The sequence below is a fragment of the Colossoma macropomum genome, unplaced genomic scaffold (genome assembly GCF_904425465.1).
Source record: "Colossoma macropomum unplaced genomic scaffold, Colossoma_macropomum, whole genome shotgun sequence".
NCBI classification, from domain to species: Eukaryota; Metazoa; Chordata; class Actinopteri; order Characiformes; family Serrasalmidae; genus Colossoma; species Colossoma macropomum.
The window spans coordinates 15,218,530-15,242,694 of NW_023494791.1; the positions used below are offsets into that span (position 1 = coordinate 15,218,530).

At 38.1% G+C, this 24,165-nt stretch overlaps 2 protein-coding genes across 2 annotated transcripts in view; one reads left to right on the plus strand and one right to left on the minus strand.

The window, feature by feature from the left end:
* Nucleotides 1–2,719: 2,719 nt before the first annotated feature.
* LOC118810038 (exocyst complex component 3-like protein 4) lies at nucleotides 2,720–18,479 on the minus strand. Its single transcript, XM_036573555.1, has 10 exons — nucleotides 18,206–18,479; nucleotides 17,499–17,735; nucleotides 16,607–17,225; nucleotides 13,245–13,362; nucleotides 13,017–13,142; nucleotides 12,702–12,802; nucleotides 7,805–7,928; nucleotides 5,960–6,112; nucleotides 4,105–4,226; nucleotides 2,720–2,936 (listed from the first exon to the last, which is right to left on the minus strand). The coding sequence occupies exons 1-10, from the start codon at nucleotides 18,477–18,479 to the stop codon at nucleotides 2,720–2,722; spliced, it is 2,091 nt and encodes a 696-aa protein (XP_036429448.1).
* Nucleotides 18,480–22,432: 3,953 nt separating this feature from the next.
* Nucleotides 22,433–24,165, plus strand: part of LOC118810039 — a 28,411-nt gene continuing 26,678 nt past the window's right edge. The window contains exon 1 of the mRNA XM_036573556.1: nucleotides 22,433–22,706. Within this exon, the coding sequence (XP_036429449.1) occupies nucleotides 22,672–22,706 (35 nt within the window). The 5' untranslated portion in view covers nucleotides 22,433–22,671. The remainder of the gene's footprint in view (nucleotides 22,707–24,165) is intronic.

A 24,165-nucleotide genomic window follows, 5' to 3' on the forward strand; every position in this document is an offset into this window, starting at 1 on the left:
TTCATTACAAACTGGCCGAGCTTGTGTAATAAAACTGCCATTTAAGGGGTAAAAATCATTTTTACTGACTTGAACAAAATGAACACCTGCAGTCCTTAACCTGGCACCAAAAAGGTCAATGGAGTGGCACACCATCTGTAATTGTAATATTAGGAAGGATTATAAAGAAAGCATCTAGATTGCTGTAAAACATCAGGGTCGAGGACAGTCTAAGTTTGGACCAGATGAGATAAAAGCATACTTTGTGCAATAAGAGGAGATGTAAACACAGACAGGAATAATCAGAAAAGGAACCCAAGACAAAAAGGAAATCTTGTTTATTTCAACTTTACTCTTACAGCATATTCTGCTGAAATGGGATAATTACTGTTTATTTCTTTGTGCTATTCTTGGATGGCTGACCTCAGGTTTTATCATTATGTAGTTCCAGTGTCTGTTGAAAAATGTGATATATTTCAGATTTGTCTGCCTTTGAAGTCACACGACAGCCACAGTTAAGGGAAAAGAGAATGGCAAAACAGCAATATCACAGCATCATGCTACACAGAAGAAATACTGGAAGGAAAAGGACATGGACAAAAGGCAAAGGAGAGACAAGTTAAGGAAGGGCCTGCATGGAAACAACAGTCACCAGTTTTACAGGTAGCATATCTGTCTGGATTTAAAGGAGGCTACAAATGGGAATCAGCAGACATCCTGAGGTTTAGATGCAGCACTTGGATAATGACTCACAACCAATGTCGATCTCCACTCCTGCTGCACTTGATATAGCTTGCTGCTATATACTTGCTGATATAGCTGTACAAATTAGATTAGAGCTGTTTTTTCATTGTCATAGCCATAGACTGAAATAGTCATGAAGTGGTTAGTACATGCGACTTTGTTTTAGAATGTATTTGGAAACCATTTGGAAACCTTTAGGGTCTTGGGCCTGACTGAGAGTGACTCTTGCTGACATCTTTAGGATGCGCACAAGTGACACTTTCTTTGCTGACTGAATCTCACTAATGACACTGTGTTCAGTTATGTTTCTGAACCAAGCGTGCATTATAATAGCTTAGCAATTGTATATGTAGATTGTCTGATTTACATATAATTTGTGTAGAGCTATCTGCTTTAACCAAGTCAGTGTTAGATGGGGAAGACACCTGCAGGTGCTCTGTCCCCCACCACAGGTTTTAATCAGTATGATACATGAGAGGGCTGTTCCTAAATATATTCCATGACTTAAAGACTTGAGAAAATTGATCAACATACTCAATAAATACTCAAATACATTCTAAAACAAAGTTGTATGTACTAACTACTTCATAACTACTTCACTGTATGGCTACGGCAATGACAAAATACATCTCTAAGTTGTACAGCTACATCAGCAATTGGTTGGCTAGTGTAGAAAATAAATGTATAAACTTCACAGAAGATATTGCAGAAAATCTTGTACGGATACAGAATACTGGAAGCCTATGGATGCTAAAAGATGTCTGTGCCCACTTTCTTCTCTTCCTGTATTCAAGTACAGCAGGAGTGGAGATCAACATTGGTTGTGAGTCATTATCAAAGTGCTGCATCTGAACTTCAGGATGTCCGCTGATTCCCGTTTGTGCCTCCTTTAAATCCAGACAGATATGCTACCTGTAAAACTGGCAACCGTTGTTTCCATGCAGGCCCTTCCTTAACTCGTCTCTCCCTTTCCTTCTGTCCTTGTCCCTTTCCTTCCTGTGTTTCTTCTGTGTGGCATTATGCTATGATATTGCGTTTTTCTTATTCTCTTGTTCCTTAATTTTGGTTGTTGTGTGACTTTAAAGGCAGACAAATCTGAAATATATCACATTTTTAAACAGACACAGGAACTTTATGATTATCAAATGCATTAGAAATCATTCTTACAGTTTACTTTAACTTTCAGTAATGTTATTTGTGTAGGTGAAGCTACAGTCAAGGATTTCAAAGCAGCAAAGCAACAGCTTCCACAGAATTTTCTAAAACACTCAGAAGTTACAGACATGCTCTTGCATGAAAGGGTCAACAAGCAATGACTTAATTTAAGAACTCTAAATGTCCTTTTATATTTATTTACATTATTGTATACACAAGTAAGTGTTTGCATAAATAAAGATTTTAATAATGAGCTCATTTCAGCTAGAATCAAACAATGATATGTTAGACTACTCTGGAGTGGCCCTATCAACAGGGTTTCTCAGTTAAAATCCTCATGATGTAGTGGTTTAAGCTTAGTAAAATTCTGTTTGCTTCACTGTTGGTTCACACACTGACAGGAAGGAAGCATACTTTACATCTAACCATTTCCTTCCTCTTGAAAGTGGGGCCACTTTGGTGTCCTAAAATCACTGCAGGTGAGATACTAGCCCTGATACTATTGTTGCAATTGCCTGTGTAATACACACTTATAGTAGGGGCTCTCCACTGGAAACTTAAAGGAAAATCAATCTGATACCAGTCATAATGTGCTGGCTCCAGAATTTCCTCTTAAGGCTTAATAATAACTCAATAACTCTTAAAGCTTATAAGTAACACAATCAATTTACACTGTTTTTCATAAATAATAAGACTGAGGATGTGAACATCTGTAAAATTCTAAGAGATTAAAACAGGATATCTCACAAAAAAGTAATTACCAGCATGTGTCTAGTTGAGAACCCATGAGACAGAGTGTGTAGCATACAGAACAACACATTATTCCCAGCATTTTCTATGACTAGCTCTCTGGGATTAGGACAGAGAAGCAGGAGAAAGGCATGTTGGCTAGACAGTCTGTGTTCACTGCAGGCTGTATCTCAGCGAAGAGAGCATGCTGCATGTCCCCAGCATTCCTGGGGAGCCTTTTCAGCTCGGTAAGCTTCTGCAGGATCACTTGTCTCTCTCTGCCCCTGATCATCCCACGGAAGTACAGCACGGCTGAGAGATGCTTCTTACTGATAATGGAGAAACAACACAAAGATACATGAGGCATAATTTGGATGGCATGCATTGTTGGCTTAATGAATTCACAGTAGCATAAACGGTCACTTCTGGGAATGTGACTGGAAAGTCCAGGCTCCATCACTGACCCACCTTCCAAATCCTCTCTCAGAGCATTTCCTGTAATTAACAGGTCAGTGGAAGGAGATCTCCTACCGTTTACGCTAAGAATGAGTGACTCATTACAGACTGTCAAATAGATTTTTGGGATTTCACTTAATTAATACAAAAAGGAGTGAAAACCACAAATTTGTGGGTTTCTCAAAAATGAGCAATTTATTCAGTCCTACACTGACAAACTGTTGCAAAAGTGGCACAGAGCTGTGGAAGCAGAATTTACTGCTGGCACAGAAAAGCAATGAAGTCAGACAAGTCATCCAGAACTAACCATAAAGAGTTTTGCAAACTGTTATTCATCTGGTCAGTGAAGGTCAGCAAACAATTTGGAATACCCAACACAGATTTAAATACACTCTCAAAAAAAGGTATGAAACTGGGGCAGTACCGCTCTTGTCACTGGGGTTGTACCCTCAAGGGGACATCTCAGTACCTTCAGTCAGGGAACATAATTGTGTCATAATCCCTTAAAATGGTATTTTCTAAGTTGTATTGACTCCACACACCCCGTCTCGTCTCCAGGCTTTTTATTTTACTGTGCTGTTTATCTTTATTCTTAAGAGTTTTAGTCTGCTACTTTTTTTTTCATGTTTGCCTTAGTTAAGCCTTTACAGCTGAGTTCTTGTATGTTTGTGCAAATGTGTTAACCTGTTAAGATTATTTTTTGTATTTCTATCCATTCTTTTAATTATGTCCTTTTTTTGTGCTCCTGTAATCCTGAAATCACTTTTTCTTATTAAATTTTATAATGTATTCTTTTTCTGAAATTCAGTGTGTGGCCTTCTCTTTTTAGTTTTTGGGGTATATCACATTTCTGCATATCAAAATTATTAATAAGTGTTTTTCATACATATATAAATTATTATTTTAGTCATGCTGTGGTAAATTACCCAACATCCTTTAAACTCGAGGGTTCTGATTAGCTGACTACAATGGCTTTTGGTGTATATTATCTAGCAGTGAAAACCACTGGCTATGATGTATGGATTAAAATGGGGGCCTCACCCGATGTCTGGATAGTCATCAATCAGCGGCTTTAGATTATTCTTTATTTCACTCTTATTTTTCTGTCCGACAATCTTGCTCAGGTGGTCTCCCACTGGGTAGAGCCAGTTCTGTTCAGAATTCTATGGAGAATGATTGAAACAACTGTAAGATAATGTAGTATGCATATCATCACTGTACACAGAAAGCATTTGTAAAGAGATTTCAATCAAAATTTTATCAGAAAAAGAGATGTTCAGTAAATTTCTAACAAAAATGTGTCCAACCATAACAAAACACAAAAAGATAAACTCCAGTTCTCCGGCTGAAAACATCATTCCCACAGCCTCCTCATAATTAATAATGAAATCTGTATTGCATCACCCTTTGCAGTTCTGCCTTTCACTTTCATATTTTTAAATGTAATAAAAAAATGCGACAATCACATTTTGGGGGATTTTTGGAGTGTGTCAAGAATCAGCAAGCAACACGAGCCGCAACACTGAACTATAGTGAGATACTAAGGCTTATTATTCAGTAACTACAGGGACTCCAATGAAAACTTTTTGAGCCATTCTTAGGTTGTAGAAGTGCATAATAAAACTTTAGGCCTATCGTTGGTCCCTGGCCTTTTAAGGGGTAAAGAAACAATCATGCAACAAAAAGTGACTTACTAACATAACATCTGAACTAGAGAAGTATTCCTTTCTTACATAAGGTTTAATAAGATTATACTACAGCTGGGGCTCTTATATAACCGTATCAGCTGATTGAGTAAGGTATAATTGCAAACTTGTTCCAAAAGTACTGGCAATTCACCAGAAGTTCTGAACGCCTGTCAGGAACCTGTGTAAATCCACAATGTTAACTTTGAACATAACCATGTAACCAGTGTTTGCTCAAGATACGCCAAAAACGTGGTTTTTACTAGTAAAATCTATCTTAATTCAGTTAGCATGAACTACAGAAAGAGAGGATGGCGGTAGAACAGTGGGTTAAGCCCAGGCCTTGGACTTTAGCTCTGTCAATGACACTGATGTACCACAGAAGTTTAACAATATATTAACAATAATAGAAAAGGCCAGTGTTATGGGGAGCCTAACAGAAAAATAGTTTTTTTTAACAGTGTGAGTCTTTAGGAATATTTTGGACTTTAAGAATACTTTTTAATCAGTGTGGTACAGCATGGTACATTTACTATTCTAAATCTAGAGATCTACCTTTGTATCATTGCTTAAGCCTACCTGTGAATGTAGCTGGGGTTCTACGGAGTTCTGATGATTGGATTGCAATTTGACATATCAGTGGTCTAGCTCCACCCATATGTCATTGTTCAGTTCACTTGGTATCCTGGCAAGTAGGGTAACCAAATGCACTTATGAGTGCTTTATGGTTACAGTACAGGTCAGTGACAACAAACTGTGTGATCACTGATTTGTAACTATACTGGGCCATATCACACTGTCTGGTGAAAAAGTGCTATTAGGTCACATGAAACTTCTGCAACAGCATAACCATTGTGCTGTCAATACACCCTAAAACCATATTACATTATCAGAGGAATATGGCAATAGCACAGTGGTTCATACTTTAATTTTTGGACTCTATCACTGAGTAGCCTGTGGTTCAAACCCCAAGTGAAGAACAATACACTTGTTTGGTAAGAGTGAATGATTTAGCAAAAAGAGACCACTGTGAAGTGTTGCTGCAGTTAATGTTATTGTTGCAAGGTGTAAATCCTGGTATTGTATTGTTTTATCTGGACTTGATCTGGATCTGAACCTGCTGCAACAGAATGACCTATGTGTAGGTTGACTTAACCCCTCAGACTGCAGACCATGAGAAGCAAAAAGAAAACAAACAGTGGTGGGTGTACCATTTCCTGGAAGAGCTCTCTGAGTTCACCCCACTGCTCGCTCATTTTAGAGCCTGCTCTTTCATTCTTCCTGTTTTTGCATGAATAGTTGTTCTTCATCAGCTGCGAGATGTACTCCTTCACCACAAAGTAATGCACCTCACTCACAAGCTCCTGTAGATCAACAAATGAAAGACACATAAAGAGGTCACTGGAAAATGAAAGTAATGTAAAAATTGATGAATATATATTGTATGATACTTTTGTAGGTATTATAAAATGTGTTATTATGAAAAATTACTGAAATTAAATTTCCTTTTTTTTTTCTCCATCTCATGACTTCCATGAGATCCATCCATGAGAGCAATCCATTTTAAGCAACAAAATAGAGAACCATACACTTTCACATACATCTCCTAATATCTTATAATGGTCTTGTGCAATTGCGTAGATATGAAGATCATGTGAGTTTCATTATGACTAACTGACCATTTGAAAAATGTCCTGAAACTTCCTTTTTCTTGCATGTTCTGCCATTGAAAATGACCAGATAAAAACTGTCCAGAGTATTTTGGTCACACTCTTGTTGCTGTCAGATAATAATAATGTGCAGTGTTTTGTGTGGCACATTATAGATGGCAGTGAAATCACTCATGTCATTTAATCCAGTTCAAACCTAGTCCATCAATCCATCAGTGGTTTTGTGTGTGTGTGTGTGTGTGTGTGTGTGAGAGAGAGAGAGAGAGAGAGAGAGAGAAAGAGAGAGAGATGTAAACCTTCAGACCTGTGCATGTTGAGGACTCATGTGTTTGCAATGTTGAGACAGAGTTTCAATTCTCTTAGCTAGTTGTTGGAAGTCTTCATCAGAGGATAGCCACTTCCTCGTCATCATCCTCCTCATAAAAGGCTGCAAAAAGCATTAGGAGGTCAAAATTCCTTCATTCATCAGCTCATCTAACTATATGCTTAGAATGTGATTCATACTGATCTCTAAGACAGGCTCTATTTGTGAATGTGGCCTATAGCTACTACTTTTACAGTCACAGTATTACTGATACTATTTTATGCATCTCTTTAACTCATAATACACTAAAACATATTGGAGAGAAAAAAAGACTACTTTAGTTTGCTTGTGTATCATTCTAGAAATACTGAGTAAGCAAGATCAATATTAGAGATTTGAAACATAAAGAGTTATTTAAAAATATCCAGATATTGGCTGGATAGGCAGTGCCACAAAGTAGCCTGACACCAAATTTGAGCTCTTTGTTCAAACAGAAGATATTATGAGGCAATTACTTTTCTAAATATTTAGGCATAAACAGATTAATAAACTTGACAACCCACTTGATTACTTGATAAACAGAAGTTGTTGTGAGGAAAGTTCTGTGTATTAGCATGGCCACCTTGACTCAGCTAGTCAACATCCTGACACAATGGAAAAATGGCCTACACAGTGACTGAGCCAAATTGCAACTAGATGATATAATGTGCTAAGACTCAAGATGAGACCAAGCTGTACATGAGTGTAGCAGTATGAAGATACGGCGACTTCAGGAGATTTTTAATCACGGTACTAGTTTGCAATAGGCCTTGTGATATTCATGACAAAAACCTATGTGGTATTAGGTGGCTGAGTTTAAGCCTTATAAATACCTTGCAACAAGTTTTGAATACCTAACTTATATAATTTCAAATGGATTTCTTCCAGTATTAGGAACATGAGCATCTATACAGCACAGTCAAGCTCACGAGAACAACAATGTCACTTTGATTGGATCAAAAATACATTCTGAAAAAAGTAAGGGAAGCATTTCTGTTCTACAACATCCTAAACCACTGGAGGATTCTTGTACTTTCACTCACTTTAACATCAGTTTTAAAATGTTCCACCAAAGCCTGGCTCAGGCGGTGGATCAGTCCGTCCACCTCCTTGCCCAGCAGTTCCACCTGCTGTGGACAGCTCTCACTGTAGCCCTCCATGTGCTCTCTAGGTGAAAAGACACACAAACTCATAAATAAGAATTTCAAATGAATGTGATTTGTAATGGTTTATTGTTAATGTGCTCTACAGTGCTGTTTCTATTGCATCTCACGTAGTAAGAAGTCACTGACATTTTATCTCAGTCTACCCATCAAAGCCGCAACAGTGGCTACTACATGATAGAGCTACCATTCAGATTGGCTCTGCTGAGTTCTATAGCATAACAAAACCCAAACTTCACCTGGAACTCATGATGGGTGGGACAAGTATAGACTACAAACAGCCCACCATTCAACTATGTTATTCTATAACATCCTTTTTATTTATCAAAAATGCTTGCATTTAAATGCAGACAGCAGAGAAGTAAACAGTTATTTTGTTTTTTGGTGCTCCTTTAACCCATGAATGTCCATATGTGAAATAATACATTTCCATATATTCTCTGAGCCGCCTTTCCTAAACACAAATCTAAAGAAATATTTTAAACTGATCAAACAATATGGCCCAAAAAAGTTATCACTTAATCTGTCATATTTAATTCAGTCTATTGGTCATGTGGGACCACTGATTTTAACGAAACAATAAATAATGCTAATGTGACTAAAGGTATGAACATTATATGTGGTCAAATCATTGATATAGATACTGTTATACATGCATCCATTGTAGAACTAAACTTTTAATACAAAATGGCATTTATTCTCATCTTTACTAAACGTAGTGAACAGGTTAACTTCTCCAAATGATTTTCTCTCATACGTAAAATGAATGTGTCAATTGCTAAAACAACACTGAACTAACAATCAGCAAAACATGCCAAACTGGTTTGCATGGTTGCTGTGCTCTGTTTTGATATGTATTTAAAAGACTTTACCTTTAGGGACTTTCCCTACTTGCAGCAAGATGACAAATTTGACTTATTGTTGTTTCTATTAGGTCACATGATAAAAAATAAAATCTTATGAAAGTGATGTTCTAAAATGAAAGTGAAGCTCTTAACAGCCTTAGTGTAAGCTCTTCTCCTGTTCTGTACCTGTGTAGCGCAGTGGCATCTTCTTTCTGAACATTTTCATGTCATTCTGCATTCTGTACCAGCTAATAAATGTAACTACAAATATCATACTGCAGACCTTTTTGTCAATATTTAAGCACTGTAATTAACAACATCTGAGTACTAATTGCCTTATTTTCTGAATTTCAAACTTCAAACTTAAAAAAGTTTGGTGCAGGTTAATCTACATCACATCTGTCAATAAGTTTTTTGTTCTCGAAGCCTACCAGTTTACATCTTATGGTAAATCATTTTGGGTTATGCTGATTAATTTTAATGGTAGTCCTTGACACCTCTGTGTGATCTTGCCACACTTATACCTACATCCTTGCAAGCAATCCATTCAGTTTTTATCTTTTACTACCCTCGTTTGCCAAGCTCTGCCTGTTGTTTGCTATTTCTGATAGTTTAATGAATCCATTAAAAGGCTCTTTTCGGGACTTTCTATAGCAGTGGTTCCCAAAATTAGTCATGGACACCTCATGCTCTGCTTATTCTAACTACTCTAAAAACCTGACCCAGTGCATGAGGAGCTTGTTAATCAGTTACCAAGTTGAATCAAGTGTGACAGACGACTGTAATTAACAACATCTGAGTACTAATTGCCCTATTTTCTGAATTTCCCCTTTTTGCTATGCTATGAGTGTGTCCAAATCATTAGGCCCTATCTGTAGCCTTAATAAATCATTACATTGTAAATTGATTTGCAGTATAAAGACAAGCTCTGTCTGGACTTTTTGTACTGAATCTGTTTTTCCTGAAGTATAGTTACCTTTGCCTGTGATATGCTGCTTGCTGTTATCTGACCTCATGCCTTTTTATTTCACTTTTTCTGCTGACTGTAGTATTTGCTTTATGTTCATTCATCCAGTCAGTCCATCTTGTCATGATAGAATTCTCTGTGATAATTGCTTCATTATGCACATAAAAATAAAACCTGGGACATATTATACATCTTAGCGATAATAAAGCATTTTATGCATCCCAGACATACAATATGACTTAAAATACATTACCTACTTTTCCTAAAAAACCTGACTGCTCAAATGCAAATATTTTTAATACTGAAAAACTGCAAAATCCTGTAGTCATACTTGGGTAAGATTGTTCCAAACTACAAACATACAGTCATTCGCAAATGTTTGACCATCCCTGGTTAAATTGCAGATTTGTTGTTTTCATAAATGAATATAAGTACACATCTTCTACCGGGAACAAACATAAACATGCATTTTTTCTGCAAATATAAATGTACATTTTCTATTTATTTGCTAATGTATTGGGAAAAATAAAACTTGCCATAACTTTTGCACAGGCCATATTTTAGTTTTTTTTTCCCCAAAAATGTCAAATTCAGTAAATAAACAGTTATTGTGCATTAAAATGTGCAGAAGTGTGTTCTGTACAGAGAACATGTTAACTCAGTTTTACAAAGAAAATCAACAAAACATGTAATTCGACTCAAAACTTTGCTCATGACTGTACTGAATGCCTTACTTGTTAAAAGTGCCTGTTAAACGTGATTAACCAAGTCCTAGTTCACTGAATTTGCACATATAAATAATAATTACATTAAGTAATGACAGTAATTAAGTAATAACATGAATAAAAATTAGCTAATTAAAGGTGCAGTAAGCAATGTTAATCCACTACACTTTTTGTCAAATTCAGCGAATATGTCCTCACAGTCTTCACTAGCTGTTTGATCTGTGTGCTCACTGGAAAAAAATCTAGTGTTTATATACAATCTTGGCTCTGTAAACGGGAAACAAACAAAGTGGTCCAGCTTTTGTTGCTATCTAACATTGGTTACATTACTTGCTGTGTCATTGTTTGTTTTAAGGTTATATCATGGTATTTGTCTGTATAACATTTGCGAAGGGTATTATGGCCACGCATCTAATAAAACAAGTTTTCTAGCCAGTGTTGTTCGCCTTGGCAATGTGCGTCCATGAAAGGGGGGGGGCAGAGCTTCTGAAGTAGCACTGAAGGGAGGGGTGTAATTGTTTTTCTGTGGAGTTCAAGAATCAACAATCTTTCTCCAGAATCGCTGACTCCACCTTTAGGGAATGATGAGACTAGTTGTCTTAAAATTGCTGAATACATTTCACAATGAAGTGAATTAGAATTTTAAAAGTAAAATGTTCAGTGTGTTATCAGATTTCTTAGAAATGTTGTTTCAAGCACCCTCAGATGTACACGGCAGCTCAGTATAGTTCCAGTTTGGTTTTATCTTTAGTCCACTCAAGAATATTACACTTTTTAGAAGTGCAGTTTGGGTCACTGTTCCCCTACAAGGTGAAATACAATTGGATTTTGAGGCACTCTGAGCAGTTAAGACGCTTCTGTATAACTGCAGTGATATCATCAATAAGACAGTGAGCCATTTCCACTGGGATACATAAGTACATGCCCATGCCAACATGTTTCCGAAATAGGGTGGTTTGTGTTGCTTTCATCAGCAGTTCCTTTGTTTTCAACACTTTCCTCCTTCCATCAGTTTGGTGCAGGTTAATCTACATCACATCTGTCAATAAGTTTTTTGTTCTCGAAGCCTACCAGTTTACATCTTATGGTAAATCATTTTGGGTTATGCTGATTAATTTTAATGGTAGTCCTTGACACCTCTGTGTGATCTTGCCACACTTATAGCTACATCCTTGCAAGCAATCCATTCAGTTTTTATCTTTTACTACCCTCGTTTGCCAAGCTCTGCCTGTTGTTTACTATTTCTGATAGTTTAATGAATCCATTAAAAGGCTCTTTTTGGGACTTTCTATAGCAGTGGTTCCCAAAATTAGTCATGGACACCTCATGCTCTGCTTATTTTAACTACTCTAAAAACCTGACCCAGTGCATGAGGAGCTTGTTAATCAGTTACCAAGTTGAATCAAGTGTGACAGATGAGGGGAAACACAAAAATGTGCGAATCGTGGTGTCTCCAGGACTGGGATTGGGAACCCCTGTATCGCATCGCTCTAAATGCGTTATTATTTTTTAAGAATGTTGACACTTTTTTGCGCCTAATGTTGAAAGAGAACAGCAGGAACCCCCAGTTGAAAACACTGCACCCAAATTCCCACCTTTAGACAGCTCTGTTATGCATGAACTAACAATGCAATGACATTAAAGGATGGAGTTTAAAAAGTGTCCAGATACTTACACACTGTACTGTACTTATGCACCAGATCTGAATTTGTGGGACTTTTGCAGCATTGCAACATGTTTCAAATTGATTTAATGTTGGGGATTTACAGTGTGTGACATGGCACCTACTTCAGTGCACTGAAGCTGTTGATATAAGTGATGTGATAAATAGCCCACAGGGAGGAATCCAAAACAGCACTGCTCCACTGAACAAAGGCTGACTCAAACCTTTGGGGAGGGAGAGAGAGAAAAAGGAGGACAATTGAAAATATTTCAATAGTTGGTGGGTGGAAATCCCACATTTCTGTAACGTAATTTGATTTGTACTGTGAAAAGTGTAAATCCACTGGCATATGTAATACAGACTTCCTACGAGATTTTGTTAAACGCTTGCTGTTTTGATTTTGTAAAAGCTGTCCATGAGCTCATAGACTGAGGTTTTTACCAGACCTTACAGAGTTTGGAAACAATCCATGTAAAATCCCATTTGAGTCTGATGCCAGCAGAGAAAAGGCAAATGAAAATGAAAGTAAAGGGGACATTCAGCAGAATTTATATTTAGATGGGGAGAAAGTAAATACCGTCTTGGAAACTTGTTCAGCTCGTCAAGACAAGCGCACATGACTTTCTGTTCCAGGTTCACATCAAGCCCTCTGGTTGCCTGAAATTTCCCCTTTATATTCTGAAGGAAAAAAATAGAATGCTATTAAGTTATAAAAGCAAACAGTAGGCCCTTACTCTAGTGTACCCACTGTGGACCATTAATGCCCCCAACAGGGAAACTGTTGCTTTGCATGTGGTTTGCATAAGAGAAGGGAAACCAGGGGGTTCCCACACTGCCTACTAAGTGAAAGTTAAATCATGTTTATAGAAGTGGGCAGATCATCTGGCCTCACCGTCCAGATGTCCATGTGGATGTGAGAGTTGTAGAGGTCTTCATCAATATCTGGTTGTCTGCTGTCTTTCCACATCTCTTCGTGTTCCAGTTCAATTATCTTATCCAGGGATGACCTCACATCTGCCTGTTATCAACAGAGAGACTTGTATGTGGAATTTCATCACTTTGGGTTTGTTTCAGTTGTACAAAGCAACTTCAGCACAACCGGTCTGCCCCTGTATCTCACCTGTAAGTGACTGCAGTATCCAGTCTTGATCTGGTCTAGGAAATCCCTATCCAGTGTCAGAGTTCGCTGCTCTTCTTTCAGTTCTGGTTGCAAAGAAATGCTGCCCATAACCTTCTCGCTGCATAAAGTGCAACACTGTCAGATTAATCATTATTTCTGCTGTGATGTCTGATTTAAGTAGAGCAAAATCATTGTAACAAACTTTTATTTATTTATTTAAAGAAATTACACTGTGACATACACTGTATGGACAAAAGTACTGGGACACCTTCACATTACACACACAGGAGCTTTAATGACGTCACATTCTAAATCCATAGGCATTACTATGGAGTTGGTCCCTTCTTTGTAGTTATAACAGCTTCCAGCCTAATGGGTTTCTACAAAATTTTGGAGTGTGTCTGTGGGAATTTTTGCCCATTCATCCAGAAGAGGTCAGGAACTGATGTTGAATTTCCATTCTAGTTCATTCCAAAGATCTTTGATGAGGTTGACGTCAGCGCTCTGTGCAGGCCACTCAAATTCTTCCACACCAAATTCACCCAGCCATGCTTTTATGGACCTTGCTGTGTGCACTGGGGCTCAGTCATACTGGAACAGAAAAAGGCATTCCCCAAACTGTTCCCACTAAGTTGGAAGCATAGAATTGTCCAAAATGTCTTGGTATGCTGAAGCATTTAGATTTCTCTTCACTGGAAATAAGGGGCCTTGGCCAACCCCTGAAAAACAATCCCATAGCACTATCCCTCCTCCACCACACATTTGGCTGGCACAATGGCACAGTTGGCACAAGGCAGTCAGGCAGGTAATGTTCTCCTGGCATTCACCAAACCCAGACTCGTCCATCAGACTGCGAGATACAGAAGCGTGATCCGTGACTCCACCGAATGCGTTTCCACTGCTCCATAGTCCAGTGCTGGTGTGTTTACACCCTCACCCCCCCCATTTGGCATTGTGCATTTTGATTTTAGGCTTGTGGTTAGCTGCTCAGCCATGGAAACCTATTTTGTGAAGCTCCTGATGCACAGGTTTTTTGCTTATATTGCTTCCAGAGGCAATTTGGAACACTTTAGTGAGTGATTCAACAGAGCATAGGCACTGTGCACTTCCGATCATGCTGGCCCCACTCTGTGAGTTTGCGTGGTTTACTGCTTCGTGGCTAAGCTGTTGTTGCTCCTAAGTGCTTCCATTTCACAATAATAGCACTTACAGTTGATGGGGCAGATTTAGCAGGACAGAAATTTCACAAACTTTACATGTGACTTTACATGTGGCACTGTCATAGGATGCAAAGGTGGCATCCTATGACAGTGCCACATGTAAAGTCACTGAGCTCATCAAGTTATCAAGCTATCAAGACTGCAAGGCTATGTGCTTAATTTTATCCAATTGTTAGCAATGGGTGTGGCTGAAACCCCTGAACTCAATCATTAGGAGGTGTGTCCCAATACTTTTGTCCATACAGTATATTTGCAAACTTTATCTACCCATTTCACAGTTCCAATGAAACACACAGACAAACCTTAAATAAACAAGGAGATAAAATGGTTCGATTTCTACAGCACACCAACTACTCCAAACATAAACAGTGTTTACTGGATGAACCATCAGATCTTATTTTGTGACATGGGCAATCATCTCTGCTCTGAAATTTCATGAAACAGTACCTTACTGAAGTGTTAAAGTATGCTCTTCATACATGCATTGTGTTCCTCAATATAATGTAAGCGGTACTTTGGCTAGGCTGCAATCATTCTTAAGCAAAAGAAATAGCTGTATCTGTTTGTACATGATGCCTTGAAGAAGAACTACACCACTTAAAAAATATTTCTGAGATATTTGAATCAATTCTTAAATTCTGACTTTCTTGAATCAGTAGAAATTAACAAGGCAAGACCATGCCCAAACAAGACTTTGTAGAGCATAGCTTAAAATACTACAAATACCACAATGCTCTGCAAAACCATTTCTTCAGGGACACTCTCAAGTAACTCCCTAGCCTTCAAAGTGACTCTTTGTCCAGCAGTAGAGACTTGTTGGCACAAAACGTAGCAGAAATGCAGCAGACTAACAGTGGCAAACCATAGCTATTAGAGCATGACCTTCTGACCGTAAGTTCAGGCCATAAATGTCAAAACCCAGTCGAAAACAAGGAAAAAACATCTCTACAATAATGCTAATTTTTGCTAGCACCTCTATTGGTACAGTAGAGGGATTCGCAAATAAATTTTTGGTCATTCTAGATTAACCCCTTAAAATCACACGCTTATTACATACTAAGGCTTATTATTCAGTAATTACAGGTACTAGCAAACTAGTTGAGCTAGTCTTAGGTTATAGAAGTGTGTAATAAAACTTTGGGCCCAGCGGTGGGTCCTGGCCGTTTAAGGGGTTAAACATTCCCTGCTTTATCTAAAGCTTGTAACAGATATTAACATATATTTTACTTTGTATGTAGCAGTTTTATAGTGGCTCTTTCAGTAAAGCAGCCACTGCTATTTTTCATTTCTAATAAGTGACTGAAACCTGGTTAGACTAAATGACTGAATTGGTCCCACCTATTGGAGATCAAAACATGATTAGTTGATTCCACTGTTAGTTCCTGATTATTTTGGTGGATAATTTGTCACATTAGGCCTTCAGTCCAGCTCTTGAAGGCCTAACCCATGGGAAAGCTAGCATGGCTGTATCTATCTAGATACCATGGTAAAAAAAATACTGATTGAATAATTTTCTATTGGGTGGTTCAAGTATTTCAAGTTTTCTACAAAAACATAACAATAATTACTAAATAATTACTAAAGTTCTATTACAAAAATTACAGACATGTATACAGATATTTCAGAGAACTCATTAGGCATTCTCTGAAGGCTCATGGTTCCCCCCTGAACAATACCCAAAGCAGCTCTGGGTGAAGTATATGGAAAACCAGGACACTATATCCTGTTGGTTTTTCATGCTATATGTCCAAATACACTATTCACTAGGAGTAAAATTTACAGAGAATAGGAAGTTTGCTTTGTAAACACAGATGACACAGATAAAGATAGCTATGCTAAAGTGCTCTCATAATAACAAAGGACAGAACTTGTCTTGAAATGGGAATGTTGGCCTTTATGATCACCCATTTCGCACTAACCGTGAGCGCATAGTTTATACTGTACTAAATTTTCTGGCAAATATAATACCAGATATTAAAGTTGTTCTATAAAGATTATACTACGTCTGTAAATGATTAATAATGAATAGATGCTTTAACAGAGCCACTATGGTGATATTGGTCACTCTTGCTGCATTTCATCTGATGATATCCCTATAACTACCCCAGAAAGAACTCTACTACTAAAAAACAAGTTCCTCACCTCTGGTAGCGGTGAATAATGAAATCCAGAAGAGCATAGTAGTCCTTTGTCTCTGTCACTTTCCCCAGAAGCCCCTTCAAGTGTTCTCCTACAACCTCATGGCAAGATGATACGTAGGTTTCAAACACGTTAAAGCTTGGTGGGTATGAGCTGACAAGCTCTGTCTTCACTTTCTCTAAGTCCTCCACAATTGCTTTACCCAGAAGTCCCAAGTGTACCGGCAACCAGGAAGTGCTTTGCTCATGGCTGTCCAGGTGAACTCCCTTGAGTGTGTCCCCCAACCCTTCCCGTACTGCAGCCCTCCATGCCTCTCTCCATTCCCCCATCCCCCCCAGATCTCCTTCTCTTTTTTCCTCCTCCTGGATGATACAGGCGACGAGCACAAGCAGCTCTTTGTTGCGGGAGGGCAAGGCACAAGATTGTCGGACAATATCATTCAGTTTGGTCCTCAGGGCCTTGTACAGAAGACTCAAGTCTTTCTCTTTATGGGACAGTTCCACTGAAGAGGCCTCCTCACTTGGAGCTTCCCGATCACGCTGAAACTCTAACTGTAAGGATAGCAGGTTCAGATAGGCCTCTTCCAAAACTTCCATCTCAATGAGCTTGTTAATCTGCATTACTGCACATACAGATAGGCAAGAGAGACATAGCAAGACAGAGCAATTAGACTGGTGGGGATAAACAACAATCATATGACCCATCTACTACTCTAGAGAGGGCTCAGTGGCTCTCAAATGGCATAGTTAAAACACTAATATAAGCTTAGCATTGGCCTCATTGGTTAGAACTGAGAAAAAACCTGAAAGTCAACTCATTAGAACATAAGAACATTAATTTCCTTTTTTTGTTTACAAGAACAGAAGGGATAGGGGAACCTATTAACCTCAATTACCTGACAGAGGAGCTAGAGGTATTTCTGGTAGTGTGTATGACCATTTTTCCTCCACTGCTCCTCCTGTAACCTCTGGCATCATCTCCTCTGCTGAGATCAAATCCTCTGTGACCACCTCCAGCTGCTCCTGTTTGGGTGTTAGGGATGCTGTTTTCTCTTTCTTACTCCCCATACGGAAACTCCATCTTCCAGGTTCACGCTTCTTAGGCAGTTCACCTCCTGAATGAACCACTGAATCTGTGTATGAATGAAAAGGACCATTTAAACGTATTACATCAGAATGATGCCTCACTGAGGAACAAAGAAGTGAAAAAAAAAAAATCAAAAAGAAAAGCTGGTGTATTTTTAAGGGCAGGTTTTGGAATGTTGTTGGGTGTGAGGGTAAGGAATCTGTTCAATACCTCCTGATGTTTGTTTGGGTTTACCTGACTGAGTTCTTGAATGTGAGGGCTGAGATTTCCGGCTCTGTGGGCTCTGGAGCGGACCACCTGCATGTAAAATGTGCTGAATCATGTTACATGTCTGAATTGATTTTCAGTGCTTTGGTCAATGGCACCTTTGCTTATTCAGAGCAGGACCCTTCGTGTTACACAGTGTCACCTCCACCAGAGGTCGCCACTTTGTCTGTCTGTCAAGCTTATTCTACTCCTGACCTTGAGAAAAGACAAAATCTGAAGATCAAAGCGCTTTTGCAATTTGCCACTTACTTGGTGAAGGTGGAGGATGCACCTGAGAGTCGGAGGTGTTCCCTATCTCTGTTTTGTTCTTTGAGCCTTTGTATTTCAGGGACAGAGGGCTTTTTTCTCCAACTCGTTTGAGGCTTCCTCTGAATGACTCAATAACTCCGTGTTTCTTCTCTTTGACGTTTATCTGTGCTCTGCTATTTTCCATCGTATCAAATGAGTGTGAGCCCTCATCCCAAGGTGGAATTTCACTCACATCATAGGCTCCATCTGCCTCTCCTCTTCCATTATCTGCCATTCTGTCAGCGATAGGCCTGTGACCCACAGGAATGTGAAAGATTAAGATAAATCAATTTTGTTTTAAAAAAAACTAATAAACAGGTTACACCAAAATGATCAGTCTTGGTATGAAGCGAGTTGAACAGTTGACCTGGCTGTGAGAATGAAGTAAGTTGTTCTTGTCAACAGATACACTGTGATCATGTGTTTTTTGTTTACTGACAACATGCTATTTTACCTGAGAGGAGGGGCATGTATATGTCACCTCACTGCTTTGCAGTAGAGGCAGGCAGGAAGGTACAAAAATGTACCAAAAGATTGCATGAACTGATTACATTTTCCACAGTTTTAACCCGTAAGTTCCTAAGCTCCATTTTTTATTTTCTACATGTAACACAAAAACAACGTAGAATGATTTATATATATGGTGCTGCATAAAAGTCTCAAAACTATTTATCTCAGCAGTGTATTTTTGCCAGTAAAAACACTTTATAACATTGAAACAGACACAAATAAACATAGATACAGTAAATCTTGATAGGATTTCTTTATTAAACTATATAAATAGATGAATATGTATGAATACAGTTAAAAAAACACAAGTTAACTTATTGACTTCTCACTGTACTCCAGCCATTGCAAGGATTTGTTAAATTCCATCAGGTTTAATTTAATGAAGAGTTGATTAGATAAACTATATATTGGATGGTAACTGTAATACTGGTCTTCGTCAAGGAGAGCTTTGGAATCTAACACACTGACACACATGTAGTGTTTAATTGATTATTTGTATTTATTATATTGTTAGTATTTTTAAACAAATAAACATTTACTCATTTTCATTTTTTAACTTATCATATTCCAAATGACTTTTGTGCAGGATTGTATATTATTATTATTATTATTATTATTATGGTATATTATATTATTAGTAATATATTACTGACTTATTATTCAGTACCTGTTGTACTTTATTTGGTTATTACTGTAATTAAAGTCATTATGAGAGTGTCAGTGGGATCACATTTCGGTCTTTTGAGTTGAAAAAAAAAAAATTCTTTCTTAGAGTAAGGTTGAGGCAGGCCAAAACATTTCGCAATCTCTGCGCTCGTGCACTTCGAGAAAAAGAAATTGAGCGTGTAAGGGTTCTCATCTATCAGCAGCACAATCTTAACCCTGACAGTGCATGACCAAACTTGCCAGTTTTTGAATTTGCAATCCTGAAGGTTCGTGCCTTACCACCTTTATGTAAAATGAAGCTTGGGAAATTCAACCACTTTACTGACTCTGGAGACCTTATGTCCTGCACATGATCCACACTGACCTAAAAGCCCTTTGACTCTGGAGAAAGAGACTAACAACACACTATGAAATTCTAAAAATTCTATAGGTCTGTGCAACAAGGCAGTGTGCTCTGAGAAACAGCAGTACTTAGAGTTTAAAGATTATTACAGACAAAAAAAAAAAACAGATTTTCATTCTCTACCACAGACCGGCTTTTAAATCCCTCACCAACAGTGACTGAGGAATCCTTGTCCAAAAGTGTGGAATATGCATGGTTTTATAAAATCAAATAATTCATATTAAATCTAGCATCCAGCTTGTGGGAAGTAGTGTGTTGGGCCCAACAACCCACCATGTTATACTCTAAATGCTTTAAATAAAATGAATGAAGTTGAGCTTTATTTTGTTAATCCACTACATACACACTAGATCCTGTTCCAACAGGTTTTTGATTCTCTCTGTAACACTACTTTAAATATTGTAAACAGTTCCTCAGAATCAGGATGCTTCCCAGACTCTCTTAAAATGGCTGCTGTAAGACAGCTTCTCAAGACATACAGCTCCGACTCTGCCAATCTCTTTCCAATCTTCCCTTTCTGGGCAAAATTATGGAGAAAGAGGTACACAGTCTGCTAAATGTTTTCCTCCAAAATATATGAATATAAATTCTGTCAGGCTTCAGATCAGGTCACTATGGAAGCCTGGTTCCGCCACTTGAAAAAAAAGGCTGCACAGTATGTCATAATAATGACTTAGTGTCTTATAATTCTGACTTAATATCTCAAATTACTGACTTACTATCTCATAATGAGACAATTTTTATGAGATGCTAAGTCAGATTTATGAGATACTAACTCATTATTATGACAGCCATTATTATGAGATACTAAGTCATAATTATTAAGTAGTAAGTCTGAGATAGAATCTCATTTTTATAAGCTACGTGGATGACACATAGCCTTACATTTCTGTTGAACCTGGTGAAATAGGTGCTGTTGATTAGATAGTTAACAGTATATCAAGCATAATAAATTGGATGAGCAACATCCATCCATCCATCCATCATCTAAACCGCTTATCCTTCTGGGTCGCGGTGGGGTGCTGGAGCCTACCCCAGCTGTCAGTGGGCGGAAGGCAGGATACACCCTGGACAGGTCGCCAGTCCATCGCAGGGCAGGGATGAGCAACAGTTTCTTGAAAATGAATTAAGACAAAACACTGATATTCTTCTTACTGGATCTCCTGCACATAGAGCTAAACTTGTGAGCAAATTAGGAAGTTTGGCAGCCTACATTAAATCTGAAGTGCAAGATCTGGGTGTTATCCTTGACACTGACTCAGATTTTAAGCCTCATTGACAACGTAATTATAACAGTACTTTTTAAATCTCATAACTCTATCTTACCCAAAAAGAATATACATAAATTACAGCTTGTAGAGCCTGCAGCAGCAGGAGGTCTAACCTGAATATGAAAAAATGAACATATTAACTCTGTGTTGGCAGCACTTCATTGATTTCCTCTTCAATGCAGAATGCATTTTAAAATCCTTTTCTTTGTTTTTAGAGGCCATTAATGGACAACCACATTCTTATAGGTCAGATTGGCTAACTGAATAAGCTCCACAATAATGTCTAAGATCATCAAACACTTTCTGTTCTAAGAAGAAAATAAAAGAAGTGGTGAGGCTGCTTTTAGTATATACGCTCCCAAACTGTGAAACTCCCTCCCACAAGACATACACAAGTATCTTCCATTAGCAATTTTAAAAAGCATTTTGAAACATATTTTTTTACTGCAGCTTTTCTTCTATGTACCTAGTTTTAATTCATTTTATTTATTTTTATTCTATTTTATTAGATTCTTTCTATATCTTTTGTCTCATTACTTATTTTTATTTAATCCTTGATATTTCTTATTGTTACTTTTAGTTTTTAGAATATCCATGTATACATTGTACATTTCTGTTTACTCATTTATCCCCTTTGTCTTTGTGCTGTAAACCATGCTGAGATGCATTTTAATGTATATAAGGTTTTATAAAAATGGTAAAAAAAGGTTTTTGAAGAGGTTGTTTGTTGACATAACTGTTTTAATTGTTGTCTTTTTTTACTAGTATTATCATTATTGTTGTTGTTGGTGTTGTTGTTGTTGTTTAAAGGGACCGACACCATTAAAAAACCTAAGTTTCCTTTTGTCCCTCAGTCCATACAGCCCACACATGATGGAAAAGAAGCTGTAGAAACAGCCCGCTTTGAACTGTTTTTGTGATGTCACGAAAACCAATGCATTAACACACATTCGCCTATGCATTTTACAATAGATTAGCCCATGGTAAAGCTATATGAGTTGTTTCAGCCTGAGCTGCTTTTTTAAACGAGGCACAACACACAGTAGTCAATGAGAACAGAGATTGTATACATGTAGAAATGAACTGCGACTAATTTTGGGTTTAGGGGCAGAAATAGAACATAAGTAAAATGGAGGATATTGGCCCTTTAAAGAACTCTGGAAAGTCCAATAAGCCTTGCAGTAATGTTGCAGCAGTTTCCACTCACAGCCCTCGACTGCATAGCTGCAGGTTAAGTTCCTTTCATGTTACGAGATTAAATATCCCTCCACGTTAACCACCAGTCAGTCCCCGAAACGTCACATTAGGCAACTGTGGGTTAGTTACTGTAGAAACCTACCAGGCAGATGAGCTTTACTGAAAGCGCTGACACTAAACAACGCGTCCTGTGTGTGTTTAAACTGCACATACACTCCAGTGAGTTAGTCACAGTCACCTTGAACAGGTGAGCGTAGCAGCCACTGCCGAGCGTAGCAACGAGCTAATCCTGTGTTATGACGACTAACGAAGTCATTGAGATGATTTTGGTTTGAATTGGTATCTGAATAGCCTGTGAGATGTGAGTGTCTAACACTTACATGAATCCCGGCTTTCGTCGTAGTTTCTCCGCCAGGTAAGAACTCCGGTCACCTGAAACCTTCAGCTGCTCAATTCCTTTCGCTTTTCACTGCACCTGTGAGCTTTTAAAGTGACCTCTGGAAATCACCTCGCACTGTCGCAGCACTGACTGAGTTAATCATTAAAGTCATGCCCGGTTGGGTGACTTAGATTAAAATCCACGCCATTTAAAAATCTGAAGCACGGAGGGATTAGATTATGTTGCTTCTCTTCAAATCTCAAGAGTGCTGTTCTGAATCGGAGTATCAGAGACACGAGAAGATAAATACAGAGATGGTCAGTATAGCCTGTGGTTTTCTTTTTATGGTCAGTAGTGGAAAAAAACTTCCCATTTCCACCCCCTTAGAGTTGACGGTTAGAAAAAATACAGCACAGACCAGCATGCATGCCAGGCTGCTCAAAGCTGGTTTATGGGGGGTTTTGCCAGGGTAGTGCTGGTCTGGTGTTGGTTTAGCTGGTCACCCAGTGTGGTCATCGAAAACACAACGTATGCTGGTTTTGCTGGTGACCAGGAACGCTGGTCTATGCTGGTTTTTCTAGCAGGGAAGTGTGGCGTCTGAAAGTGTTTAAGAATATTTACTATGCTTTCACATATTTGACAAAGGCCTAACATGTCCCTGATTGTGGCTTTAAAACTTGCCTACTTTATAAACTGGAACACACTGTATATGGTCATATGTAAACTTGACTTTAGAAGCACTACATGGAGAAAACAATGTCTTTTGGGTTTAATAACTCAGGGATAAGTTATAAGGGAACATAGCTGTGCTTGCCATCGGAAAAAAGACAAAACGTGCAAAACTTGTGGTTACCTCAGGCTGTAAAAACAGAAGCTGCAGTAAAGGATACACATTAAACTATTGTAGTAGTGAGAATTGATTTTAAAACAGCCTATATCATGATTTTTGAACACTTACTGTTACACTGATAACTCAGCTAAGCTTATACTGGTCCAAAGAAGTATTAGGTAAAGTAGTAAAATATATGATGTCTTATTGGAACTCCTCATCATTGCTGCCTTAGGTGGCTAGTTGTTATTGCCCAATGTTTTTTTTTTTTTTGTCATAATCTTAGTGACCTCCAGTTCTGTCATGTATAAACAGTGCTAATGGTTAATAAAATGATTAACAAATAACATAGAATTAATGCTTAGTTGCTTTGCTTTTCATGGCCTGGCAGGACAAGTTTCGTCTGTTATTACATGCTTGATTTTTTTCCCTTAAAAATGATTCAAAATATCACTCCTTTGCTTTGTCCTGACCTGCCTAATGTTTGTTCCTACATAAGGAAATTAAAGTAAATGAAAATAAATGAAAGTGAAAGTAAATCACATCTGCCAGCCAGGGAACACATCTCAGGTGAGATTTTCCACGTCTATGTTAGGTAAAATCTTGTATTCTTGCTTTAAAACTTTTCAAACATGAAAGATTATTCCTAAATACACTAGAAAGAAA